The following is a 27079-nucleotide window of genomic DNA, read 5'->3' as shown; positions in this document are numbered from 1 at the left end:
GGTTTTGTTTTCCAGGACAATACACTCCTTTGCATTGCTTTGTAACTCACATCAGGTCCTCCATGTCAAAGTCTTTTGCAGGTTCTTTTTATAAAAGATTTCTTAATATTGGAGTTCCTCAGATCTCAGTTCTTGCACTTTTTGTTTTTTCTAGCTACTTATCTCCTGGTGATCTCATTCAGTCCCATGGCTTTAAATATACTCTATATGTCGACAATTCCCATATTTATATTTCCTGCTCACATCTCTCCTCTGAACTCCAGACTCATATATTTAACTGCTTAACTGATATCATCTCTTTTTGGTTTAATAGGCATCTCAAAATTAGCATGTGAAAAACTGAAATCTTATTCTTTCCCTGCACTTCCTTTATCCAAAATATTCCACGATATCCCCCACTCCGCTATCCCACATGTCCAGTTATTTAGAGCATAAACATTTGAATCATCCTTAACTCTTTTCTACACACTCCTGATCCAATTAATCATTGACTCCTGGTGACCCTTCCCTCAAGTATTTCCAAAACCCTATCACATCTCACCACTTCAATTACCACCTTGTTTAAAGCCACCATCATCTTTTACCTGGGTTATTGCAATACAGTCTCTATGGTTCTGCCTTTGCCAAAGTAAGGTCAATTTTTCATAAAACAGTCAAAGTAACACTTTTAAAATATAAGCCAGAGTGGGACAATCCACTACTCAAACTCTTTCAAAGAGTTAGGAATGCTTATAAAATTATGTTGATGGGCTTATAAGATATAAAGATGCAATTTGTATGACAACAATATTACAAATGACGGAGGAAGGAACTAAGTTATAAAAGAACAAAGTTTATGTATACTGTTAAAACATAAGTGTTCTTTACCCAAAGTAGACTGTTATACATTAAGATGTTAATAATAATCCCCAAAGCAACCATTAAGTACATAACTAAAAAATACATTAAAAGAAACAACTGAATTAAAATGAGATACTAGAAAATTTATATTTAGCACACACAGAAAATAATGGAAGAATAGATGAACAAATGGGATATAAGACATGAAAAAAAGAAATAATAAAAAGATAGATCTAAGTCCTACCTTATCAATAGTTACATTAAATGCAAATGGGCTAAACTCTCCAATCAAAAGATAGAAATTAGCCACAGGGATTTAGAAAAAAATCAAAACATAATCCAATATATGCTGTTTATAAGAGACTCACTTTAGATTCAAAGACACAAATGTGTTGAAAATAAAAGTTTGACAGGGGTTGGTGTCAACATGGTGCTGTAGGTGGACTCTGAACTCACCTCATCCCATGAACACAACCAAGTTACAACTATTCCTGAAAAAATTACCCCTGAGAGAAAACTGAAAACTGCATAAAAAGAACCCCCACAACAAGGGACAGTCCTGACTGATGCAGAAGAGGGAGAAATTCATTTCTGGAGAGAAAAAAGCCACCTACACAAGCCGTGGTGCTTCACAGCCAGCCAGGAGCAATCCTAAGGTTTTTAGACTTCCCTGGAGGAGAAGGGGCCCTGAATGGAGGAACTTTACCACTATAAATTCTTTGGGCTCAGCATAACTGAGATGAGTCTCATAACACCTGGCTTTGCTGGCTAGTAACTACAATGGGGAATACCCCTAGAAAACCTATCAGACATAAGTGGGAAAAAGTTGGCTCTTAAATAGCCCACCCACAAATTCACCCATTTCAGAAAGCAACCTAAAATCACCAGAAAGAAAGGTGCACAGTCCTTTGGTGAAAAGAGACTCACCTGATGGGCTCTGGGTGCATCTCAGTGAGAGGTGAGACCTCCCCGGGGATTGAGACATTGGCAGCAGCCATTATTGTGACCTAATACAGGTATGCTGACATAGATGCTGGCAGACCTCATTGGAGTTCTTCCCCTGGTCTGCTAGCCCAGGGTCTGCCCCACCCACTAGAGAACCAATTTAATCCAGCTCAGCCAGGGCAGACAGTTTGTCCTAGGGACTGGCCCCACCCAACAGCAAGGCATTGGGCAAGTTTTCAGCCTGCATAGACTGAGTACCTGGGTCCTCTGCAGAAGGGTGAGTGGGTCCAACACTGCAGGGCAGGGTGTACATGAGGAGTTGGTGGAGTGGGTGGGACATTGGTGGATTGTTTGGGGGCCTCTGCAGTGGGATGACTGGGTACACTCCAGGGGGTCAGGATGTGTGCACAGGCCAGGACTGTGTTGCTGGTGTGTGTGGACCTGTGGGCCATGGGGTTTATCAGCAGCAGAAGACCTGTGCTTCTCAAACAGCTATGTAGGGGATTGGTCGTGCCTTCCAAAGACTGAAAAAATTGGGTGCTCCTTTGCCTGAGGCCAGCTCCACTCACCTGCAACCCTGAGAGTGCTGACAACAGCCTTGCAGGCTGGAGGCCTACATCAATTGTAAGCCTCTAAGCCTAGTAACCAGTCATGCTGGGGGCGTACTCACTTCACAGAAAAACTGCAACAGGAATGTGCTATTAGAACTTTCAGCCAACTGTGCTGGGTCTCCCCATTCCTGATAAAGTCACTAAATGGTCTATAGCAGTCACATGGAGCTGAGCATTACAACCAGCCAGCCAGGGGGACAGCCAAGAATCTCTGGGCACCTGCAGCAAAAGCAACCCTGCCACAACAGAAGGACACACATAGCCCAGTCAGGGGTCACTCCTGGAACATTTGGAACTGGTGACAAGGGAGAGGCACCCTGCTGTGCCTCAAAAGACATCTCTTACTTTGTGCCACTTCTCCAAGATCAGGAAACATAGCTGACTCACCTAATACACAGATATAAGCACAGAGAAAGAGGCAAAATGAGGAGACAAAGGAAGATCTTCCAAATAAGGGAACAGGACAAATCCTCAGAAAAAGAACTAAATGAAAGAGAGAAAAACAATTTACTTGATAAAGAGTGCAAACTAATAATCATAAGGATGCTCACTGATCTTGGGAGAAGACTGGATGAATATAGTGAGAACGTCAACAAAGAATTGGAAAATATAACAAAGAACCAATCAGAAATGAAGAATACAATACTGAAAATGAAAAATTCACTAGAGGGACTCAATAGCAGAGTAGATGGTACAGAGGAATGGATCAGTGACCTGGATGAAAGACTAGAGGAAATGACCCAAGCTGAACAGATAAAAGAATTAAAAAGAATGAGAAGAGTCTATAGGAACTCTGGAACAACATCAAGAACATTAACCTTCATATTATATGTGTCCAGAAGGAGAAGAGAAAGACAAAGAGGTAGAGAATCTATTTTAAGAAATAATAGCTGAAAATTTTCCTAACCTAAAGAAGGAAACAGACATCCAAGTATAGGAAGCATAGAGAGCACCAACACGATAAACCCAAAGAGGTCCACACCAAGACATGTTATAATTAAAATGTCCAAATTAAGGATAAAGAGAGAACCCTAAAAGCTGCAAAAGAAAGGCAAGTGACATACAAAGGAAACCCCATAAGGCTATCAGCTGACTTCTCAGCAGAAACCTTACAGGCTAAAAGGGAGTGGCATGATATATTTAAAATGCTAAAAGGAAAAAACCAACATCCAGGAATACTCTACACAGCAAGGTTATCATTCAGAATGGAAGGAGAAGTAAAGACTTTCCCAGCAAGCAAAAATTAAAGGAGTTTATCACCAAGAAACTAGTTTTATAAGAAATACTAAAGGGACTTATTTAATTGGGAAAGAGAAAACCACAAATAGGAATGGCAAGATTATGTTAAAAAAAAAGAGTCAATAAAATCACTGGTAAAGGCAAAAATACTGGAAGGTAGCAGGTCAACCACCTATGAAGATACTATAGAGGTCAAGAGACAAAAGTACTAAAATCATCTATCTCAGTGATAAGAGGGTGATGGATACACACACACAAAATAAGAGGTTAGATATGATATAAAAAACATAAAATGTGGGAGAAGGGGAGCAAAAGATTAGAGGTTTTAGAAAGAGGTCAAACTAAAGAGACCATCACCTCAATATAGATTGCTATATACGTAGGTTATTATATATGAACCTTATGATAATCACAAACCAGAAACATATCATAAAGACAAAATAATTAAGAGAAAGGAACTGAAACGTACTACTAAAGAATCTGATCAAACCACAAGGGAAGAGAGCAAGAGAAGAAGAAAGGAACACAGAAGAACTAGCAAACACCGAGAAAAAAGTAACAAAATGGCAATAAGTACATATTTATCAAGAGCTACTTTAAATGTCAATGGACTAAATGCTCCAATTGAAAGACATAGAGTGGCCGATTGGATAGAAAAACAAGACCCATATATATGCTGCATAGCAGAGACACACTTCAGACCTAAAGACACTCACAAACTGAACATGAAGGGATAGAAAAAGACACTCCATGCAAATGGCAATGGAGAGGACACAGGGGTAGGAATACTTATATCAGACAAAATAGACTTTAAAGCAAAAACTGTAACAAAGAACAAAGAAGGGCACTACATAATGATAAAGGGGACAATCCAGCAAGAGGGTACAACACTTGTAAATATCTATGCACCCAAAATAGGAGCACCTAAATATATAAAGCAATTATTAACAGACGTAAAAGGAAAAATAGACAGTGACACAATAATAGTAGGAGACTTTAACACTCTGCTTACACCAATGGAGAGATCATCTGAACAGAAGATCAATAAGGAAACATTGGCCTTAAATGACACATTAGGCCAGACGGACTTAGTAGATGTATATAGACCATTCCATTGAAAAACCTCAGAATACACATTCTTTTCAAATGCACATGGAACAGTCTCCAGGATTGATCACATATTAGGCAAAAAAAAAAAAAAAAAAAGTCTCAATACATTTAAGAAGATTGAAATAATACCAAGCATCTTTTCTGACCACAAAACTATGAAACTAGAAATCAACTAAAGGAAGAAAATCAGAAAAGCCACAACTATATGGAAATTAAACAAAATGCTACTAAACAACGATTGGGTCAATGAAGAAATCAAAGGAGAAATACAAAAATACCTGGAGACAAATGAAAATGAAAATATGACATGCCAAAATCTATGGGATACAGCAAAAGCGGTTCTAAGAGAGGAGTTTATAGCAACTCAGGCCTACCTCAACAAAGAAGAAAAATCCCAAATAAACAATCTAACAGTGCAGCTAAAGGAACTGGAAAAAGAAGAATAAACGAATCCCCAAATCAGCAGAAGGAAGGAAATAAGAAAAATTAGAGCAAAAATAAATGACAGAGAGAGTAAAAAGAATAGAAAAAAAATCAATGACCAAGAGCTGCGTCTTAGGAAAGATAAACAAAATTGACAAATCTTTAGCTAGACTCACCAAGAAAAAAAGAGAGAATGCTCAAATAAATAAAATCAGAAATGAAAGAGGAGAAACAACAGCTGAAGTCACAGAAATACAAAAGAGTATAAGAGAATACTATGAAAAACTATATGCCAACAAAGTGGATAATCTAGAAGAAATGGATAAAATCTTAGACTCATACAATCTCCCAAAACTGAATCAAGAAGAAATAGAGTATCTGAATAGACCAATTACAAGTAAAGCGTTTGAAACAGTAATCAAAAACCTTCCAAAAAACAAAAGTCCAGTACCAGATGACTTCTCTGGAGAAGTCTAGCAAATATTGAAAGAAGATTTAATACCTATCCTTCTCAAACTTTTCCAAAAAGTTGAAGAAGATGGAAGGCTTTGTAACTCATTCTATGAGGCCAATATAAGCTTGATCCCAAAAGCAGATAAGGACATCACAAAGAAGGAAAGTTATAGGCCAATATCACTGATGAACATAGATGCAAAAATCCTCAACAAACTATTAGCAAACCGAATACAGCAATACATTAAAAGGATCATACATCATGATCAATTGGGATTTATACCAGGGACAACATCCGCAAATCAATCAATGTGATGCACCACATTAACAAATTGAGGAATAAAAATCACATAATAATATCAATAGACGCAGAAAAAGCATTTGACAAGATCCTATATCCAATTTGATAAAAACACTCAATAAAATGGATATAGAAGGAAAGTACCTCAGCCTAATAAAGGCCATATATGAGAAACCCACAGCCAACATCATACTCAATGGTGAAAGGCTGAAAGCCATCCCTCCAAGAACAGGAGCAAGACAAGGGTGCCCACTCTTGCCAATCTTAATTAACATAGTACTGTAGGTTTTGTCCAGAGCAATTAGGGAAGAAAAAGGAATAAAAGCTATCCGAATTGGAAAGGAAGAAGTGAAACCCTCACTGTTTGCTGATGACATGATTATATATAGAAAACCCTAAAGAACACATCAGAAAACTGTTATAAATAATCAACAACTACAGCAAAGTTGCAGGGTACAAAATCAACTTACAAAAATCAGTTGCATTTCTATACTCTAATAACAAACTAGTAGAAAGAGAACACAAGAATACGATCCAATTTACAATCGCAACAAGAAGAACAAGATATCTAGGAATAGATTCAACACAGGAGGTGAAATGCCTATACACCAAAACTATAAGACATTAATGAAAAAATTGAAGAAGACATAAAGAAATGGGAAGATATTCATGCACATGAATTGGAAGAGTAAACATAGTTAAAATGTCTACATTACCTAAAGCAATCTACAAGTAAATGTAATCCCAATCAGAATTCCAATGACAGTCTTCATGGAAATAGAACAAAAAAATCCTAAAATTTTTATATAACAAGAAAAGATTCCAAATAGCGAAAGCAATCTTGAGAAAAAATAACAAAGCTGGAGGCATCACAATCCTTGACTTCAAAATATAATATAAAGCTATAGTAATCAAAACAGTATGGTACTGGCAGAAAAACAGACACACAGATCAATGGAACAAAATTGAAGGCCTGGAAATAAAACCACACATCTATGGACTGCTAATCTTTGACAAAGGCACACATCTATGGACTGCTAATCTTTGACAAAGGAGCCAAGAACATACCATAAATGGTGTTGGGAAAACTGGGCAGCACATACAAAAGAATGAAAGTAGACCATTATCTTCAGCATACATAAAGATTAACTCAAAATAGATTAGAGTTGAATGTCAGACCTGAAATCATAAAACTCCTAGAAGAAAATACAAGCAGTACACTCTTTGACATTGGTCTTAGCAGCATCTTTTCGAATACCATGACTACTCAGATATGGGAAACAAAAGAAAAAATAAACAAATGGGACTACATCAGACTAAAGAGCTTCTGCAAGGCAAAAGAAACCAGGAACAAAACGAAAAGACAGCCCACCAATTGGGAGAAAATATTTTCAAATCATATATCCGACAAGGGGTTAATTTCCAAAATACATAAAGAATCCATACAACTCAACAATGAAAAAATGAACAACCTAATCAAAAAACGAGCAGAGGATATGAACAGACGTTTTCCCATAGAAGATATACAAATGGCCAATAGGCACATGAAAAGATTTTTAATATCACTGATTATTAGGGAAATGCCAAGAAAATAGATAAGTGGTTACCAGAGGGGAAGGGGCTTGGGGTGTTGGCGAAAGGGGTGAAGGGGCACATATATATGGTGACAGATAAAAATTAGACTATTGGTGGTGAGCATAATGCAGTCAATACAGAATGTTGATAAATAATGTACAGCTGAAATTTCACAGTTATAAACCGTTATAACCTCAATAAAATTTAAAAAAGTGGAAAAGGATCTGAAAATACATTTTTCCAAGGAAGATAAACAAACGGAAAATAACCACATGAAAAGAAGCACAATCTCTTAGTTATTAAGGAAATGCAAATCAAAATCACAATGAGGCACCAATTTTGGCCCGCTAAGATGGCTATAATAAACTAGCTGAACGGTTACAAACATTGGATAGGATGTGGAGAAATCGCACACTTCATATATTGCTGTGGTATGGGTTCCCTTATTTCTCTAGTTTTGCAGACACATGTGTATTCACATCTTGAAGCTTATTATTTCTGAAATATAGGAACAAGCACCTGATGAATAGATAAACACAATTTGATATATCCACACAGTGGAATATTATTCAGCCATAAAACATTATTCATCTTAGAAGAACCTTGAAAGTGTTATAAGTTAAATAAGCCACATATTATATGATTTCATTTACATGAAATATCTAGAATAGGCAAATCCACAGAGACAGAAAGTAGATTAGTTGTTGCCAGAAGCTAGGGGAAAGGGAGAATGGGGAGTCATGGCTAACGTGTACAGAGTTTCTTTTGGGGATGGTGAAAATATTCTGAAATTAGATAGTAGTGAAGAGTGCACATATTTGTCAATGTACTACCATTGAGTTGTATGACTTAAAATGGCGAAATTATTGTATGTGAATTATATCTCAATAAATGTTTAAATAACTGAAGTCCTTACGATGGTGGAAAAGTACAGACATAATTTGATCCCTCGTTCCTCTCTGAGCTCATCTGCTGCTTTCCTCCTTTTGGCTAACTCCTTTCCAGCTACATGGCTTCCTTGGTGTTCTTCAAATACATTATGCTTTCTCCTTCTTTAGCGTCTTTGCCTGGAATATTATTTTCCTACGTGTTCACATAGTTCTCCCTCTCTGCTCAAGTTCCAAATTCTGAGGACTTTTCTGATCACACTTTTCAAAACTGAAGTGCCTATACTGTCTCTCCTTATCCCTGTTCCCATGATTTTATATTTTATTAACATACCGAATGATTTTATGTCCCCGCACTATAATATACGCCTCATGAGTATAGAAACTTTTCTACTCATCGATGTATCCCATAAGCCTAGAACAATGCCTGGCACACACACTAGGTTCTCTCTCTGTCTATCTTTCTATATATGTCTGTATTTGTGTGTGCACATGAACGTGCATTTGTGTGTTTGTGTTTAGTTGTTGTAATTGAATGAGTGAATGAAGGAATGGATGTCATACCACCTACCTGTCGCCTTGTTCACTTAGCTCTAGTCACATTTGTCTTCTTTCTGTTCCTTAAACATGCCCAGTTCTTTCTTTAGCAGCTTTGTATTTTTTCCCTCATTCTAATACACTTGTCTACTCACTCTTCAAATTTCACAACAGGCATTTCATGTGGATCTTCAGTTTCAGTTTAAATATTACTTCTTCTGAGAGATCTTACCTTACAACCCAATCCAAAATAATTCCCACCCATTACTCTTTGTTCCAGCTTTCTGTTTGTTTCCTTCAGAGTGCTTAACATGCCTTTTAAATTGTTTTATTTGTATATGAGATAATCTATTTAATGTCTGTCTTCTATTAAAACATTTAGTACCTAAGGTCAGAAACTTTGTCTTTTTCACTGTAGATTCCCAGTGCTAGAAAATTACCTAACACATAGAATATATTCAATAAATGTTAGTTGAATATTGAATAAGAGAAGTAAGGAATACAAAGAGGCAAAGTGTGAAATAACCTCCAACACTTACACCCAGAGACACATATATGCCTATGTACTCTTTCCATAATTCCAGGTATGGGCTTCAGTCAAGAAAAGTGTGCTAACCTTGATGCACACAAAATAAACTAGGCATTTCAATGTACAGGCACCTCTGGTTCCACAGTTATATAATATCGATAATGATAAGAATAGTAACAATAGCTACCATTTTCATTTACTTACTATTTGCCAATTAGTGTGCTAAATGTTTTACATGGTTTACCATTTTTAATCCTCATAGCAACCCTATGAAGTAGAGACTATTATTACTATATTGTAGTTATTATGAAGTACATAGATGAGGATGGGGGTATCAGAAAGGTTAAAGTAACTTGCCTAAGCTTGCACAGCTAAAAAGCAATCTTTTTAAAGCTAAAAGGTCTAAATTCAAACAGGGTCTTTCTAATAATAAAGCCTGTGTGCACAGGTCTATATGTATATGTGGGAATGCAAATATGGGTATACAGGGCCATTGACTCAAACATGTTAGTGAAAGACTTTATCTGATGACTATTTTAATTGAAACAATGACAAAAATATTGCAGGAATAGATGAATACTTCTCTGTGTGCTCCCTTTCATATGATTAAAACAGTTGATTTAATAGTTCTGCTCTCATGACTGGTAGAAACTCAAGGAACATTCTGCAGATAATTGATTTTATTCTCTTGTTACTTAGTACTGATGTTTTTGACAAATTCAGTCAAAACCCAATGATACAGTCTTAGCCTTTTTCAAATTTTAAATTTCTTTCTTTTAAGCGCGTGCAGGAAAAGTTGTGGTTATGGCTCTCAAACTCATTTTCTTCTTTCTGGTGCTGCCAGTACACAGCATAAAGCTCTTTTCTCAGTGACGTTGACTTTTCAGGGGTGAGTTCAACCTTGTAAGATGTCGCCTTGAGATTTTCTCACACCTTAAGAGGAGATGGTGTGCAGAGAGGCAGAGTTGCCAATTATCAATTGTAAGTCATAAGCGCTGGTTGGCAGAGATAAGAAATTTAAACCAGTTTCTCAAGGCATAGGTAGTTCCAAAGTATTGCCTGTTTATTATAACTCAAACTTTTTTATTTAGCAATACAAAGAAGGTTTGAAGAAGACGACTTTCACAATAAACATTTAACATAAGGCATCTTACGCACATATCTCTAATTAATTAGTTGTTTTTATAATCTGTTAACACTTTTTATTTATCCAGAGTCTTGACTTCATGTCAGAAATCTACCTGCAGCTGGTTCCCCACTTCCAGATGTAACATATTTCTCTCTCTAGAGAGAACCCTATCCAACTTCTTCCTGAGGCAATCAAAAGGGAAGACATTGGTTTGCATGTCTAATTTTCTCTTGCAGCTAAAAAAGATCCCTGCCTCTCCCCAATAAATTTCTCTCTGTCAGCAAAAGGCACATCTCATTGCTTGTTCTTCTCTACCTCTTCTTAGTCCCTAGTGAAAATGATCAAACTCCAATAAGCATTAGGTTTGCAGTTTTACTTTTTTTTCTTTCCTTTTGAGTAATCACGTTTGTTTTCCCCCTTTAGTGTTTGACTTTATCTGCTCACCGTGTCTTGTTAGTTAGTTATTAGTATCTTCCCTTTAGTTTCAGGAATGCTTTAGGTTAAATGAGAAGTATTAGAAACACCAGAAATAAAACTTACAAAAGAATTTGTTCAAGGTTAAATTGGTAATGTTACAACAAATTTTGCATAACACTATAGATTACCTTTCCAAAGTATTCTCTGTTGGGATTCCCACAGTTTTATTATTTTCATTTTCATTTACAATAGTCTCCTGTCAGCTTCTGTTGTTGACCAATTAGGTGTTAATTGCAGGAGTGCTTGCTAGAGTGAAATAGAACAAATCAAACTAGGGATCTGCCTGTTGGGATGTATCTGGAAACAATGATGGAGTCAATCAATGTTGAAAGAACTTTAGGAGGTTTTATTAGTCATATGTCACTAAGTGAAGCATTTTCTGTTTCAAAAATTGGACTGGCTCATCATCATTTTGATCTGACAACAAAGACCTTGACTCTTGAAATACAAATAACCAATGACCACGGGAAGCATATTCAATCTCATTTCTAATAAGAAATTCCAATTAAGACAACAGTGAGAACATATTTTTTCAATCTATCATATTGTCATGGATTATTTTTAAATGATGTCATTATTGGCACAGACATAAGTAAATGAACACTTGTACAATGGGTATGGATGTTAGAGAATAAATTGATGATTTTTTCTTTTTTGGCTGACATGTATTTTGGGTCCACCATGTGCCAGACATTGTGATAGAAGCTTAACATATATTATCTCATTTAATTCTCAAAACAGCTTTGTGAGGTAGGCACTCTTATAAGCCACATTTCACAGATGATAAAATTGAAGCTTAAACATGGAAAGTAACTGACTAAATCCCAGACATCTATGAGTGGCAGACCTAAATATATATCTGCTAATGCTAAAAGCTATGCAATCCTCATTGAATGTTGGGATTATAGGTGATTTTTCATTTCTTCTCTATGCCCTATGTATCTTAAAAGAGTGAACATTAGAATTTTCATAATCCAAAATACAGTACACATTTGCTTGTTTTTAAAGGACTTCCTCCTGAGTTATATTTGCTCTATGTTTGTGAGGTCAGCAAATTTGGAAGTTGCATTCAATTATCCAAGAGTAATGTACAGAGAAAATGTGGCCCCATCTACTGATCAAGGCATGCATTTGTTAATTCCATAATGTCATCAGTTCTGGCCTTCAGTATCTACACAGTCTTGAAGGGCTCCTTGCTTCACTAGAGGACCTTCTATGTGGAAGTCTTATATAGCAGTTGAGTAATTTCCTTCTCTCTACCCACTCACATCCAACTCTCCAAAGTCTGGGTCATGATATACCTCATACAAAAATCAATAAGATAAAAATTGTCCATTTTGAAACTTTGCTCTTTGTCATCTATAAAAGAGAATCTTAGAATATTGAAATATTTCTCATTTAGTAATACAAAATCAAACTACTTAGGATTAAAATGTACTAATTATTATTTTGTCTTATAAACTTTCCAACAAGATTGTCTTGTACAATTTATTACTTAAATGGATGGCATTGTAAATGTTTAACATGTTTTTCTCAGTGGGAGGATATTCTTTATCATGTGCCTTTTGGAAATAGAAAAAATGCATTTGAAACTAATTACATTACTATAATATTGTTTAGTATTTTTATCTTGTTATTTTTACAAGTCAATACCAGGCTGTTGGTTAGATGAGCCTCCTTGGGATATTCAAATCGTTTTTAGAACTCTTTTGGGGGCCAGCCTTGTGGCATAGTGGTTGGGTTTGCATGCTCCACTTCGGCGGTCTGGAATTCTCAGGTTCGTGGGGTTCAGCTCTCAGGCATGGACCTACACACTGCTCGTCAGGCCATGCTGTGGTGGTGTCTCACAAACAATGCAGAGGAAGATTGGCACAGATGTTGGCTTGGGGACAATCTTCCTCAAGCAAAAGAATAGGAAGACTGGCAACAGTTGTTAACTTAGGGCCAATCTTCCTCACAAAAAAAACCCAAAAAAACTTTGGGGCCACCCTGGTGGTGTAGAGGTTAACTTTGTGCACTCTGCTCTGGCGGCCCAGGGTTCACAGATTCGAATCCCGGGTGTGGACCTCATCAAACCATGCTGTGGTGGCATCCCACATACAAAATAGAGGAGGATTGGCGACAGATGTTATCTCAAGGCCAATCTTTCTCACACACACACAAAAAACTCATAACAATCTGTCTTCCTAATTATTTTTCTTAGGGCATCTTTCACATTTTTGTTCCTCAAAGTGTAAATGAGAGACTTCACCATAGGGATTACAACACCATAAAATGCAGGGATGACTTTACCCTGGTCCTGGGACTCCCTTGACTGAAGTTTTAGGCACATGTAAATGGCATAAAATATGGTGACCACAGTCAGATTGTATCCACAGGTAGAGAAAGCTTTGAGCCTGGCCTCTGCAGAGCAGGTCCTCAGCATGGCAACCACAATGCAAGTATAGGAAATGAGGATGAAAGTGAAGGGCAGGGGCAGTGTGAACATGCCAAAGACCAGACCCAGAATAAGTCTGACTGGGATGTCTGAGAAGATGAGCTTCAATAGGGCCTGGACCTCACAGGTAAAATGGTTTATGACATTGTGTCCACAAAAATGGCAGGAATTGCAATAATTGGTATTATTGCCAAAAGGAAGGCACTGGCCCAGGTCACCATGGCCAACTGTATATAGACCCTGTTGTTCATAATGACGGTGTAAAGCAGAGGATTGGAAATTGCAATAAATCTATCGTAAGCCATGACAGCAAGGAAGAGACACTCTGTCATCCCCAGAAAATGAGCAACGGTCATCTGAATATAACAGCTAGTATAGGAAATGGTGGGATAGTCTCTTAAACCTTTGAACAGCAAAAAAGACACTGAATTGCTAGAGCAGCAGATATCAAGGAAGGACAGGTTTCTTAGGAAAAAATATGTAAGAGGTTGAAGCCACCTCTCCACTCTAACCAAGACAACTATGAAACTTACCAACCAATGTGATCAAGTAGACCGCTACCACGGTGCAATAAAAGGCAATCTAGGATTTTGGATGATTGGACAAACCCACTAGGATGAACTCTGTCACTTCATTGTTATCAGTAACCAGAATATCCATTTTGCTCTATCTGCTGAGAAAGAGAAATTTAACTCATTTTAATTTGCCAAACATATATTGAGTGTCTGCTCTGTACTCAGTCCTATATCAGGTGCTGTTAGGAAGAGATATCTACAAAACAAGTGATGCTGTTTGTAAGTTTATGTTCTAATTTGTGAGATAAAGCATTCATATACAGCACAAGATTAATTTTCACAGTAGCACAATCCATCATGAGTCTTAATTCCTCCATCTATAAAATGAAGGGGATTGGACTCCACCTGAAACGTGCTTTGAACACTCTTCTTAAAGAAAATGTACTAATTTACTGCTCAAATATAATCAGATCCCTGAATCACGGAATTGTGATTATTCTTTCTTAGCCAGAAATTTGTCTTTAGCTGGTTCACATCCATGACAAAAAAATGTGTGCCCAGTGCACTCTCATTTCTACCTTACCCTGCACATCCAATCAATCTTTGAGTCCTATTGGCTCTTCCTCCTAAATATATTTTAAATCTACCTACAAATCTCCATATCCACAGCCAACACTTATCTAGTCAGAGCCACCGTCATTTCTTATGTGGAGTAATACATGATCTGCCTAATAGGTCTCCCTACTTCCATTCTTGCCTCTCTATAGTCTATTTTCCACACAGCAACCAGAGAAATCTTTCGCAAACATACATAATTATGACCATATCTTTCTCTTACTTAAAACCACTCTAGGGCTTCTAATTACACTTGGAATGAAATCAACCTATTTACCATGACCTACAAGACTCTAAATGATCTGACTCTAACCTTATCTTTCACTGTCTCTTCTTGTGCTCATCATGTTCCAGCCATAGTGTCTTTATGAAGCTCTCTAAGCTCATTCCCACCTCAAAGATTTTGCACGTTGTATTCTCTCTGCTGGAAATATTCTTCCTACCCTCTTTGCTTGGTGAACTCCTAACCATCCTTAATATCTCAGCCTAAAAGTAACTTCCTTAGAAAAGCCTTCCTAACTCCACTAATCTAAATTTTATCTCTGCTACAATTGTCCATAGCACTCTGAACTTTTCCTGCATGGTTCTTATCACAGTTTGTATTTATATATTTGTTTGGTTACTTAATTTATGCTCACTTACGAAATTGTAAACTCTAGGAAGGAAGAGGCCTGACTATCCCATGTACTGTCTTATTTTCACCACCTCACATGGTGCCTGGTGTGAACTCACAAAATATGGGTTCAATACATGTTTGTTGAATGAATCAAGGCCAGTTATTAAGCTCTTCTGTCTTACCCAATGTCATGAAATTGATCTGACTGGAACTACATTGAACTGGTTGAAGTAAATAAATGTTTGATGGTTAAAAGCCTATGATGAGAAGCAGTCAATATCTCATAGTATTCAGTCTTATTGATGCCTTGTAGCACAGAAATGAACTTTAATGTCTTACATTTTTTAGCCCTACAATTTGCCCTTTGTATGGAGGGAAGTTGCTACAATGAAGAGAGAAAATGGGTATATTCTAAATATGAAAAAAGTGTTTTCACCCTTTTTTATCCATGCAAATTTTTATTTACTTTGGTCTAGTTCTATCAAGTATGAACGCTATCACAGACCAACTCATTATTAGGCTCAAGATCTTTTCTGGAATGTCCATAAAACTCCCTTCAAGTTCTAGTCACAAATTAGAATTTTAGGCATTTATAGTATATAGTTTGAGACTCATGAGGCTGGAGTCAGGCCTTGGTGAGGGCATGCTGTGGATGAGAAGGTTTGTTATGGTAGCTGAGCAGCAGGAGGGACCACTAATGATGTACGTAACCTCTTTGGATTCTCTACTTAGAACAGACTCCAGATCTTGGAAGATAGAAGACCTTTGCAGATGAGTAATTCAGGAAGTAGAGTAACAGTTTATAACAGGATCCTCAATAAAAGCTCATACAAGATAAGGGGGCTCTGAATAGAAATCAGAACCAAAGGCAGACAAACTGCAAAAATACTTAACTTCTGCTAAGCTTCTAGCTACAGTTGTTTTTACTTATTACAGATGGCACTCCTGCAAGGAGACCCTTGACTACCTCTGATGAGAATTAGAAAGCTTAATTTCATTTTCATGAGGAATATTAGCCCTGAGCTGATATCTGTTGCCAATCTTCCTATTTGTTTTTGCTTGAAGAATAGTAGCCCTGAGGTAACCTCTGTGCCAATCTTCCTCCACTTTATATGTGGGTTGCCACCACAGCATGGCTGACCAGTGGTGTAAGTCTGCACCCAGGATCCGAACCCACGAACCCAGGCCACCAAAGCAGAACTGAACTGATATGCTGAACTTAATCACTAAACCACGGAGTAGCCCCTAGAAAGCTTCATTTTGTTCTGTATGCTCTCAGAATTGGAATCAGAAAACAGAATCAATCTGAAAGGAAAAAGTCTTTTTGGGGTGGAGTTACGAGACTGAGACTGAGGCAGAAATCAAGTGATCTCGTCTTTATGCAATGGTGACAACATAACCATAGTTTTCTAATAGCATTACAAGAATGGAATTTTCAGGGGGTACTAAAGTTTCACACTAGAATGGCAACATTTTTAATCATAAAGGCTTGTTTTGACTTACAACCCTCACCATCTTATAGTCCTAAAGATCTCAAACAAATGACGGTATAAATAGCTGGAAAACAACACATTTTTGTGTTTATATGATATGAGTGAATCTCATCAGACTAACCATATATATATATATATATATATATATATATATATATATATGTTTCTTGAATAATTCAGTGTTTTAGCACTGTACAGGCCAGAATCTTCCTAAATTAATTAGACATGTGGGGATACTCACATATATATTCACAGGCTTTTTCATCTTTCAGAAATATTTTGGGTGCACTTCAAGGCTTTTCTTCATACAGGTTTCCCAAAGAGGGCCTTCCTGTTTCCATTTAGCATGCAAGAGCGTGCTTCCCAGGAGCACTCATTTCATTTTTAATACTAAAATTAAGGGACACTTGGAGTATCTTCCCTGTTCTCTGAGCTCTTCAGAAAGCTCCCAGGGGCCCAAAATATACTTAACAGAATGGGTAGTGCTTATAGACAGAAATTTCTCTTACCCATACCAGGCAGTGTAGAGTGGAGGTTAAGAGTGTGGATTCTGGATAAAAAGTTTTAATCCTGGATCCCTCACTGATTTACTGTGTAACATTGGTAATATGCTTAACTTGTTTATACCTTTGTTTCCTCAATTGTAAAATTGGGATAATTATAGTATCTATCTCATAGGGTTTCTGTGCTATATACATATTAGCTATTATCATTTTTAAACAAGGCCTCACTTGGGAAGTAGCACTCATGACAATATATCCACATTTGTTGTCTTTCTTTTCTGGAGGGTAGAAAAGAATTCAATAAATGATGAAAGAATTAAGGCAATATGGTCAGATTATGCCGTGAGCCCTCTGAAAGCAGGATTTGCATTTTATCTATTTCTATAACTCTAGTACTTGGCTCAGTTCCTGACTCATGGCAGGGACTCAATTAATATTTTGGGAATCAAATTGATGTTACTCACCTGATAGCAAAAATACCCAAAAAGCAAAAATGCTAAGGTCTCTAAGAGTTGTGTTGATATAGCCCCTTATGTGTTGCAGGATCATGAGCTCACTGAAGTGTTGGAGTCTTTCAAGGGGAGTGAGTTACAGATGCATCCTGGGAGATCCTTGTCAAGACTGACCATTCCACATGTATATGTTGATCTTTTTCAAGAGTCAAATATGACTTATTTCCTTCTTGTCAGGATATAAGTTCTCCACTTACTCTTACAATGGGTTGTGTTTTGATTCTGCTCAGCATTTTAGAAACTAGGACTCCAAATTATGAACAAGAGAAGAAAAAGAGAAGAATCTTAAATATTCTCTGCTGCTGCTTTCTGAGTTTGTTCATTCTGGTTCCAAAGAAGTGATTTCACTGAAGAGACTTCAGGGCCCAGGGCCCTAAAAGGTAATTAAATCCTACTACTGAGTTGAAGCTGTATAATCATTTGGGAGTGTTATTTCTAAGCCATTAAAATACAAGTAGCTTTTGTCCATTAATTCCAATACTTCATTAGTGACAATATGAGAAAACTATTGACTAGCACTGTGAATTCCATGTCTGCACTTAAGTTATCAGGGAGTAGAGCCATCTCTAGAGTGATTACTCAGAGTCCTGCATTTTGGGGGAATGTTCTCAATACACTGACAGAAAGAGATAATGAATGAATGGGGAAGGAGGAGTGGCTGCAATCTATTGGGACTCTATGAAAGCTTTTAATTAAGCATTCAGGTAAATGAAATTCTGTAAACAGGGTTTACTAGAGGTCTCTTTTCCCTCTTTATGTTTCCTGGACTTCCCTAAAACCATCCCAGCCATCTTTAATTTGAATAGTTACTGGAAAACCCACATTTTCCTAAAACTTTCCTTGATTAATTTTGAAGTACCATACAAACTCTTGCTGTCTAAATATAATCCTGCGTCTGCCCATTCACTGCCCCGTTGATTTACTTCATCTGTGCATGCACTTAATTACAATAGTTTTTTAATTGATTTTTTGCCCAATTTTGCTCTGAAAATATGATGTACTTGTTTATTATTTTTATATGTATCCTTGTTGAAATTTTCAACTTAGATATCAACATTTTAGGGGCTAGGAAAGAGGCATCTTTGAATAGTCTAGCCAAGTACTACGCAAAATGTTTGCAATGAGATAAGGACAGAATTGAGAGTAAACATTTAGTAACTTTTAAAGTGATTTGACATTGCCATGACATTTTTATTGTATTTTATAAAATATCAGTCTGTAACAGCTTGGAAATTTAAAAAACAGCTGTTCTTTACCACAGATAGTCTGAGAAGTATTGGGTTTGCCCTAAGTCATATAACCAATTATTATTGTGCTTGTGCTCTGTGCCAGGAACTATGCTAGGGAGACAGAGGTGAATAAAACAAACTTCCTGCTCTCAATAAGCTTATGATCTAATTGGGGATAAACACTCCAAAACAACTAATTATAAAATAACAGGAAAGATATTAAATTTATGGTTGAACAAAAGGCTATTAAGCAAAAGAAATGGAATTAAGCCACCCATTCAGGGTTAAACAGAATAGGATGAGCTCTGGGGAGGACTTCACTGAAGGAATGATGTTAGATCTGACCCTTGAAGGATGGCTGAGATTTTGCCAGGCATAGAAGGTGTAAAAGGGCACTGCAGGCAGAGAGAACAGTGTATAGAGTGGCATAAATGCATAAAAGGCTCAAAGAAAGAAAGTATTGTTGTTCTAGAGCATGGGGTCTATGGAGATGAGGTCGACAATGAAGGTAGACAGGTTAGCAGGAGCCTCAATTAATGTTGCAATAGGCAATAGGGAGCCACTGGAAGTTTCTAATCTTGGAATAGAGTTGTAGACAGGGGATTAACATGATGAGATTTTCTCTTTAGAAAAATTACTCTGGAGACATTGATTGGATGGCTAGTTTAGAGAGAGAAAGACTAAACTAGAGAAAAATAGAAGCTTGTTGCCGTCATCTTTGTAAAGGTTGATGAGGCTGTGAACTAGGACTGATGCATTGAGGAGCAAGAAGAGGGGATGGATTTGGAAGACATTTCAGAGCAAGAATCAATAAGATTCAGTGAGTGAGTGGTTGTCAAGGGTAAGTGAGAAGAAGATATAGAGGCTAACCCTGAAGATAATGAAAACACCATCACATAGTATTTGTAATGTGCTTTTAACTTTTTAACATTTAACATCTATGATCTCATTTGATCTTCCAACCATTCTGAGGTAGGTTAAGGAATATATTTTCCCCTGTTTGACAGATGCAGTCCAGAGAGGTTAAGTGATTCGCCCAGAGTTTCATAGCTCCTTAATGGCAGAACCCAGACTAGTATCCAGACTTCCTGACGCCTAATCATGTGCTTTTCCTACTCCATCATGACGTTGTACTGAAAAAGTGCTTGACCTGCTGCTCACACCTAACGAGAAATCGTTACTATGCATATTACTAGTGGGGAAAAAAGAGGAGAGAGAGAAGGGACCTAGTGGAGATGAGCACCAGCTACTGCTGAGTCAATTGAGAAATCATTAATAATAATAATTCTATAATAGCAATAATAAAAACAGACAACTTTTATTGAGGATTCACTGTGTCCCAGCCATTGTTCTTAGCATTTTATATAAATCAACTAATGTAACCCTCTTAGTGACCCTATGAGGTCAGTCCTATTATTGCCTTCCTGTTATAGATGAGGAAATTGTGGCAGGAAGTTGACCAAGTTCATATAACTAGGAAGTGTCAGGGTCAGATTTCTAACCAGGACTGTCTGAAAACAGTGATTTTTCCTTTCTCTGTTCACCAACATTCTTGCCCTCTTCTTACTCCTTTTTTCCAAAGACTCCCTGAACCCATCAGGCTCCCATCAGAAAGAGAATCTAGGCATCAGGAGAATTGTATTCTTTTTGTTTAAGTTTAATTTAACTTTTAATTGTGTATAATTGACATATAACATTATATTAGTTTCAGGTGTACAACATAATGATTCAATATTTGTAGACTGTGAAATGATCAGTACAATAGGAGAATTGTACTCTAATCCAAGTCCCATCACTAACTGTTGAGCTTGATAATATCATAGCCTCCAGATCTTATCATTTGTAAATGTCGGTTGCATAATATTAATAATAATACCTGTTTGCTTATCTCATTACATTATTTAGAAGATTATATAAGGTAATATGTGTTCAAGAATAAGATAAACTTTAAAGTGTATAAAGTGTTTATAAACTTAAGAACTATAAATTCTTTATAAAAAAATATATAAACAGTAATGTTGCCTGTGTACATGTCTTTCTCCCCACATAGATAGTGAATTCTTTGAGGGAAGGGAACAAATATACTTTCTTTGCCAGTGCATTCTTGGCAATAGCACAGTACCTGCTGTATAGTAGATGATTAATAAATATGTATTGAATGAGTGATATATGCACAGATACTTGAATGCATAGGTGAAGGAGCACCCTTGGGACCCACTATTTAAGAAGCAAGTAGGCATTTCAACTCCTAGAACCTAAGGCTTATGTGCTCCAGACATCATGACAGCTAATGTTTATTGTTCTCTAACTACAGGCCAGGCACTTTTCTAAGAGCTTTACATGAATTGAGTCATACAATTCTCATAACCAAGCTGCGATGTCATATTCAACACCATCCCTGTCCTTTTCAGCTCTCACCTGTATTGTAAAACTTAGAAATTACATTTCTCACACTCCCTTGCCAGTAAAGTTCAGTTTTGAATTTCATCCATAAGAGATACTCATAGGAAACTTGGCAAGCATAAGGGAAGTAGATACCATTACTCCTCCTGACATCCTGTTTAGGCATGTAGGCTTTGTCAAACAGAGACTTAGGTGACTTCTGATCATTCTTCTGTGAAAGATCTGCTTTGGTGATGTCATTGGTAGCAGTTTCCTAATATCCTTCAAACTTCCCAAGATTCCCACAACTGTCCATGGTTGTTGGCAACATTCCTTTACCTTCCCTCTCACAGCCCTTCCAAAGGCTTTGTAGGCCTCTAATTCTCTTCATTAAATCCTTTTTTGCCTGAAATAACCAGAGTGGTTTCTGTCTACATGGTCAAACTCTGAACACTACAGGTAGGTTCTATTATTAGACCGCTTAGGTGAAGAGGTCAAAGCACAGAGACTGACTTGAATGAAGAAGTGGCAGAATGAAGGTCTGAATCCAACAAGTTTGGCTCCAGGGTTGTGCTCTAGTTACACTCCATGGTCTCTCCTCAACTGAAATCCAAAATTCTATGAATGGGGCATGGTGTCTTTTTCTTAAATCCCCACTGGAAAATATCATTTGAAACCTGTTTTTCAGTTTGCAAACTTTCTTCTCAATTTATGACAGAATTCTCTTACTTTAAAACCACTCTTTATTTGCTTTACAAGGTGAAGCAAGGTAAGCTTCCCTACCCAGCGGCCTGGGATTTGGGGTGCACAGTGGAATGCTTCTCGCCCTGCCTGTGATTGATCAAGTGGAGAAGCAATATTCAACCTTAGGAGTTTTCAAAAATCTAGAATTGATTTCATTTCACAACACCCTCACAGAGTTCATTTTTTATATTTAAAATAATTTAATATCAAGGTTGAATTAGATGGTTTTTGGGGTTTAGATATCTAGAAACAGAATATTAGGACTGGAAGAGCCATAGCTATGTTAACTAGCTGCTATGTGTGCCTACTTTTTCAGTCAAAGCTAACATTTAAAGTCAGGAAGATAGATCTCTATATATTGATCTGGAGCAATATCCATGATATATTGTCAAGTGGAAAAAGCAAGATGTAGAGTAAATTGATTACATGATTCCACTTTTTAAAGAAAAAAAAAAGAAAATCTATATAAAATAACACCTAGATGCGAAAGGTTAGAACTAGAGAGGGCCTTGGGTAACAAAACACAACCTTCCTATTATACTGATGAGCAAATGTGAGGGCCAGAGAATGCTATAACTAAAGTCACACAGCTAGTTAGTGGCAGTATCAGTTCCACAGCTCCCACCTCCAGACTCCACTATGTCACTCTGTCTGTAGGCTGCACTTGTACCAAGTCAGTGCAGAGACAAAACAGCAAGAGACAGGGCTACCATTTTGCAGTAGGGGCACCATTAGAGAAAATATGATTCTCATTTTAAGCCATAAACCCACCTGTAATAGAGAGTGGAATATTTCTCCCCTAAAAGATAGGGTCATTAAAATAAATACTCTTAACATTCCTCTTAATTTCTGAATTTTTCTCTACCTGAAGGCTCTGTTATTTTCTCCTCTAAACTTTTATTGATTCCACCAATTTAAATTTATTTTGCAATCTTAATTTGAAATCTTTATTTCAATGTTTATAGTAAGGAATATTTTGCATAAAGCATGAAACTTGCCGTAGCACCTAGCATAGTGCCTGGCTGAAGTAGTAGAAAATTAATATTTGTTGAGTGAATAAATTAAAGATCAAAATAGCTTGGCTTTCTCCTAAATATTATTTTGTTTCTTGATATTAAAACTTGATTTCAGTGGCTGAGAATACCATAAATCTTAAAAAAATGTATAATCGATAGAATTTGAATAAATGTTGCATTTATTTGAAAATTAGGCTATTTTGATAAGTGCTTTATTCATTCTCATTATTTTTTCAGTTTATGAGTAAACATGTGAAACAGGTCCCTTGTATATCTGGTACTCTCTTTGCAGTACCACATAAAATCACATCAACTCCCATCAGTCAGGGTATGAGGAACGCACTGAATGTCTGCTTTCTCAGTAATGCCTTGCTTCACATCTAGGTTCTGTATGTTTTTCCTGCTCATTTGTCTCTGGCTCCCCATCAGGCTGCTTGAGAGAAAATTTCATCATGTTTGGTGGAAGTATCCACAGTAAAGTGAGACCAGGAGACAGGATGTTCTGGGTCTTAGCCCCAGCTCTGTTTCCAAAAAATTTCCTGATCCTGGGAAATTTATACCCTGTTTACTGTGCCTCTGATTCCTTATCTAAAATGTTTGCCAAAACCTTTTCTGTTATTTTTGGAACTCCATTTTTCAAATGAAATTGTTCGCAGAAAACTTCGCCTCCATTGACAAACTCCACGCATCACAACTGAATCCATATGGCAATGTGAACTAAGTTTAAAAAAACACTGCATTATGTCCATCAGCAAGGAATAGATTTTTTAAAATTTTGGTACATTCATACAATGGAATATTATTCAGCAATAAAAAGGAACAAACTACTGATATATGCAACAACATGGATGGATCTCAAAAGCATACTAAGAGAAGCCATACATAAAAGAGTACATACTATATGATTCCACTTATAACCAGTTCTAGAAAATCAAAACTAACATAGTGAAAGAAATCAGATTAGTGGTTGCCTGGGATGTGGAGTGGACTACAAAATGGCACAAGGAAACTTTTGGAGGTGATGGAATTGTTAGGTAGCTTGATTGTGGTGGTGATTCTGTGGGCATCTGTCAAAACTCATAAAATTGTACACTGTAATTAGATAAAGTTTATTGTACATAAATTATACCACAATAATGTAGATTAAAAATCACCGCATTAAATAATCTCTAAGGTCTCTATAGTTTGGATGCAGTGAATGGGATCTGCAATCAGCCAGACCTAGATTTAAATACTGGCTCTGCTCTTTACTGGCTCTGTGGCCATGGGCAAATCACTTAACCTCTAGGAGTCTCAATTTTCTGATCTCTATTATGGGTTGATAATAGCACTACTTCATTTAATTGTTGTGAGAGTTAAATGTAATAATGGATGTAGAGAGCTTAGCTCAGTGCTTGGAATATAGTAATTACTCAATAAATGTTAGCTGCATTTATAATTCTATGATTCCAAATAATTTTCTAGACAATATTGAAAGAGTTCAGAGGTGTCGTATACATAATCTGAATTCTAATTTTGATTTCACTACCAATTAAATGTGACTTTAGACAAGTCTCAACTCCTTTTCTGGGTGTCGGTTTTCTCATCATTAACATGGGAGGGAACTGTGATGTCTTTCTTACCAATTTCATGGAGATATTAGGAATATAAAAGAAAATAATAGATTTGAAAGAAGTTTAAAAAAAAGAAAAAGAAGAAATAAAACACTCCACACAAATGTAGGAAATGACTACAATACAATTTTCTCGTGATTCTGAGGTTAAGGGGAACAAGGAAATTGTGCTTTCACAGCAGGGCTTGCCCTCAGTAAAGTTGTAAAATTTCTGACATCTGTCTTCTGGTCTTCTATTTTACACCATTCTTTGTTCTATTTTCCAGTTTCAGTTATGGCTTGCTTCCTTCTAACAATCATAGGAGATTCTCTTGCTGCTTAGGTCTCTTCTGTCAGTGAAGAAATGATTTTGGTAAACTTATTTCCCCGAGGTTGAGTAACTTAATGGATGGCCACTAATGTGTTGTATGTAAAGAAAGAGTAAAAATAATGCCTCTAATGAAAATTCATATCTCAGTAGGGATAATATTTTGGCATGGGAATACTTCCTGAAGCTTCTCACCTACTCTACCAAGGGTAAAGTCAGACCCTTTAGACAATTTTTGCCATCAGTGAAGATGCAGCTGAGTGTTATTTTAAAAGTTTAGGAGCAAATAAGACTTATGCCCTTTTTGCCGTAACTTTTCTTATTGCCCTTTTAACATCCTTGTTCCTCAGGCTATATATTAGGGGGTTCAGCACGGGTGTCAAAGCCCCATAAAACAGTGAGATAAACTTGTCCTGGTCAGGGGATAACTTAGACTGAGGTATCATATACGTGGAGATGGCTGCCCCATAGAAGATTGTCACCACAGTCAAATGAGAACCACAGGTGGAAAAGGCCTTGAGCCTACCCTGGGCTGAGTGAATCCTTAGGACAGCAGGGGCAATTCTTACATAGGAGAGGAGAACAAACCCAAAGGGTAAGAACAGGGAGAAGATACCTGTGATGAAGATCATAAGCTCATTGAGGCTGGTATTAGAACAGGTCAGTTTAAGGAGGGAGCGAATCTCACAGACAAAATGATTGACAACAGCCCCACAGAAGTGAAGCTGCAAGGATAAGAGGAGCAAGGCAGTGACCACAAGTGATGCCACCCATGAGGTAGCAGCCAGCCAGACACATACTGGATTGTTCATGACCACGGAATAACGCAGAGGATTGCTAATAGCAACCACACGGTCATAGGCCATGACAGCCAGTAGGAGGCACTCTGCTGTGGCCAAGACCAAGGAGACACTCATTTGGGTCAAACATCTTGGGTAAGAGAGGTAGAGATAGGTAGAGAAACAATGCACCAAGGCCTGGGGCATGGAGACTGTTCCATAGCAGATGTCTAAGAAAGACAAGTTACTAAGGAAGAAATACATTGGAGTGTGGAGGTGTGGGTCAACGTAGACAAGAAAGATGATAAGTCCGTTCCCCAGCAACGTGCTGAGGTATGTTATCAGCAGGAACGTGAAAAATGTGACTCTCCATTCAGGATAGTTAGAGATTCCAATAAGGAGAAACTCAAACACTGCTGTAACATTGTCCATAGCCATTCTTCCCACTTGCCGCTATTCACAGGATGAGTGCCAATGCAGTTGCCTAACTTTACCTGAAAGAATGAAAATAAAGATGGAGGGATAGTGTGAGAAAGGTGGAAATATTTAGGGTGTACAGGATCATTCTCTTTATCCTTTTCAAAAGATATGCAATACAAATGAGATATCTATAATGGGAACAGAGGCAAAGCTGAAAGTCTCCCCCCTTGCCCTGGAAAGTAGCAAATTACCCCATCCTTTTGAAAATGGTTATATGAAAAGTTCTCCAGTCCTCTTCCATCAGATGCCTTCTTGTATCATTTTTTTCCAAGTAAGAAGAGAAGAAAAGGAGGCCACCTTCCTGTTTCTCTCACTTGGTCTCCATTTTCCAAGACATGCCTGATTCATAGAGATGGTTGAACCTCAGTCAGCTTGAGTTACTAATCCACACCAAGGGGGTACCTTCTGAAAGTCTTAGCTAAAGTATTCCCTGTTCTTGTGTCTGTCACTCCTAGATTGTTCATGCCTCCATTTTCCCATTGTGCTAGTATCTACCACAGTGCTTGACATGGAGTGCTTTGAAGTATTACTTTGATCTGAACTGATATGACGTAAATGGAGTATTTCATGGAACTCTTGAGTTCTGTGAAAATCCTCTGCTAATATCCCTGGTTGAAGTTACATTTCCAGCTTCTTTCTGTGTTTCCTGTACTGTGGTTGTTGAGACACAGTTAAGAGTGTAAAAACCTAATGTGATGTTTCTAAAAGTGTGGGTGGTAAGGAGAAGGCTTAAGTGACAAGACTACCTGAAAAAATGCTCTCTCTTCCCACCCTCTCCACTCT

General features: G+C 37.3%; 1 protein-coding gene and 1 pseudogene across 1 annotated transcript; both read right to left on the bottom strand.

Annotated features, from left to right (window-relative positions):
- Positions 13215–14153, bottom strand: OR13K9P (olfactory receptor family 13 subfamily K member 9, pseudogene; annotated as a pseudogene).
- OR13H1 (olfactory receptor family 13 subfamily H member 1) lies at positions 25331–26254 on the bottom strand. Its single transcript, NM_001391029.1, has one exon. The coding sequence runs from the start codon at positions 26252–26254 to the stop codon at positions 25331–25333; it is 924 nt and encodes a 307-aa protein (NP_001377958.1).
- Between the last annotated feature and the right edge of the window lie 825 nt (positions 26255–27079).

The sequence above is a fragment of the Equus caballus genome, chromosome X (assembly GCF_041296265.1).
Source record: "Equus caballus isolate H_3958 breed thoroughbred chromosome X, TB-T2T, whole genome shotgun sequence".
Taxonomy (NCBI): Eukaryota; Metazoa; Chordata; class Mammalia; order Perissodactyla; family Equidae; genus Equus; species Equus caballus.
Note: the sequence above shows the minus strand (reverse complement) of the source record. Positions and strands in the feature narration are given on the sequence as shown.

Bases quoted from the DNA above. Each gene is read 5' to 3' on its own strand.
- OR13H1 (NM_001391029.1), bottom strand. From the start codon at position 26,254: ATGGCTATGGACAATGTTACAGCAGTGTTTGAGTTTCTCCTTATTGGA.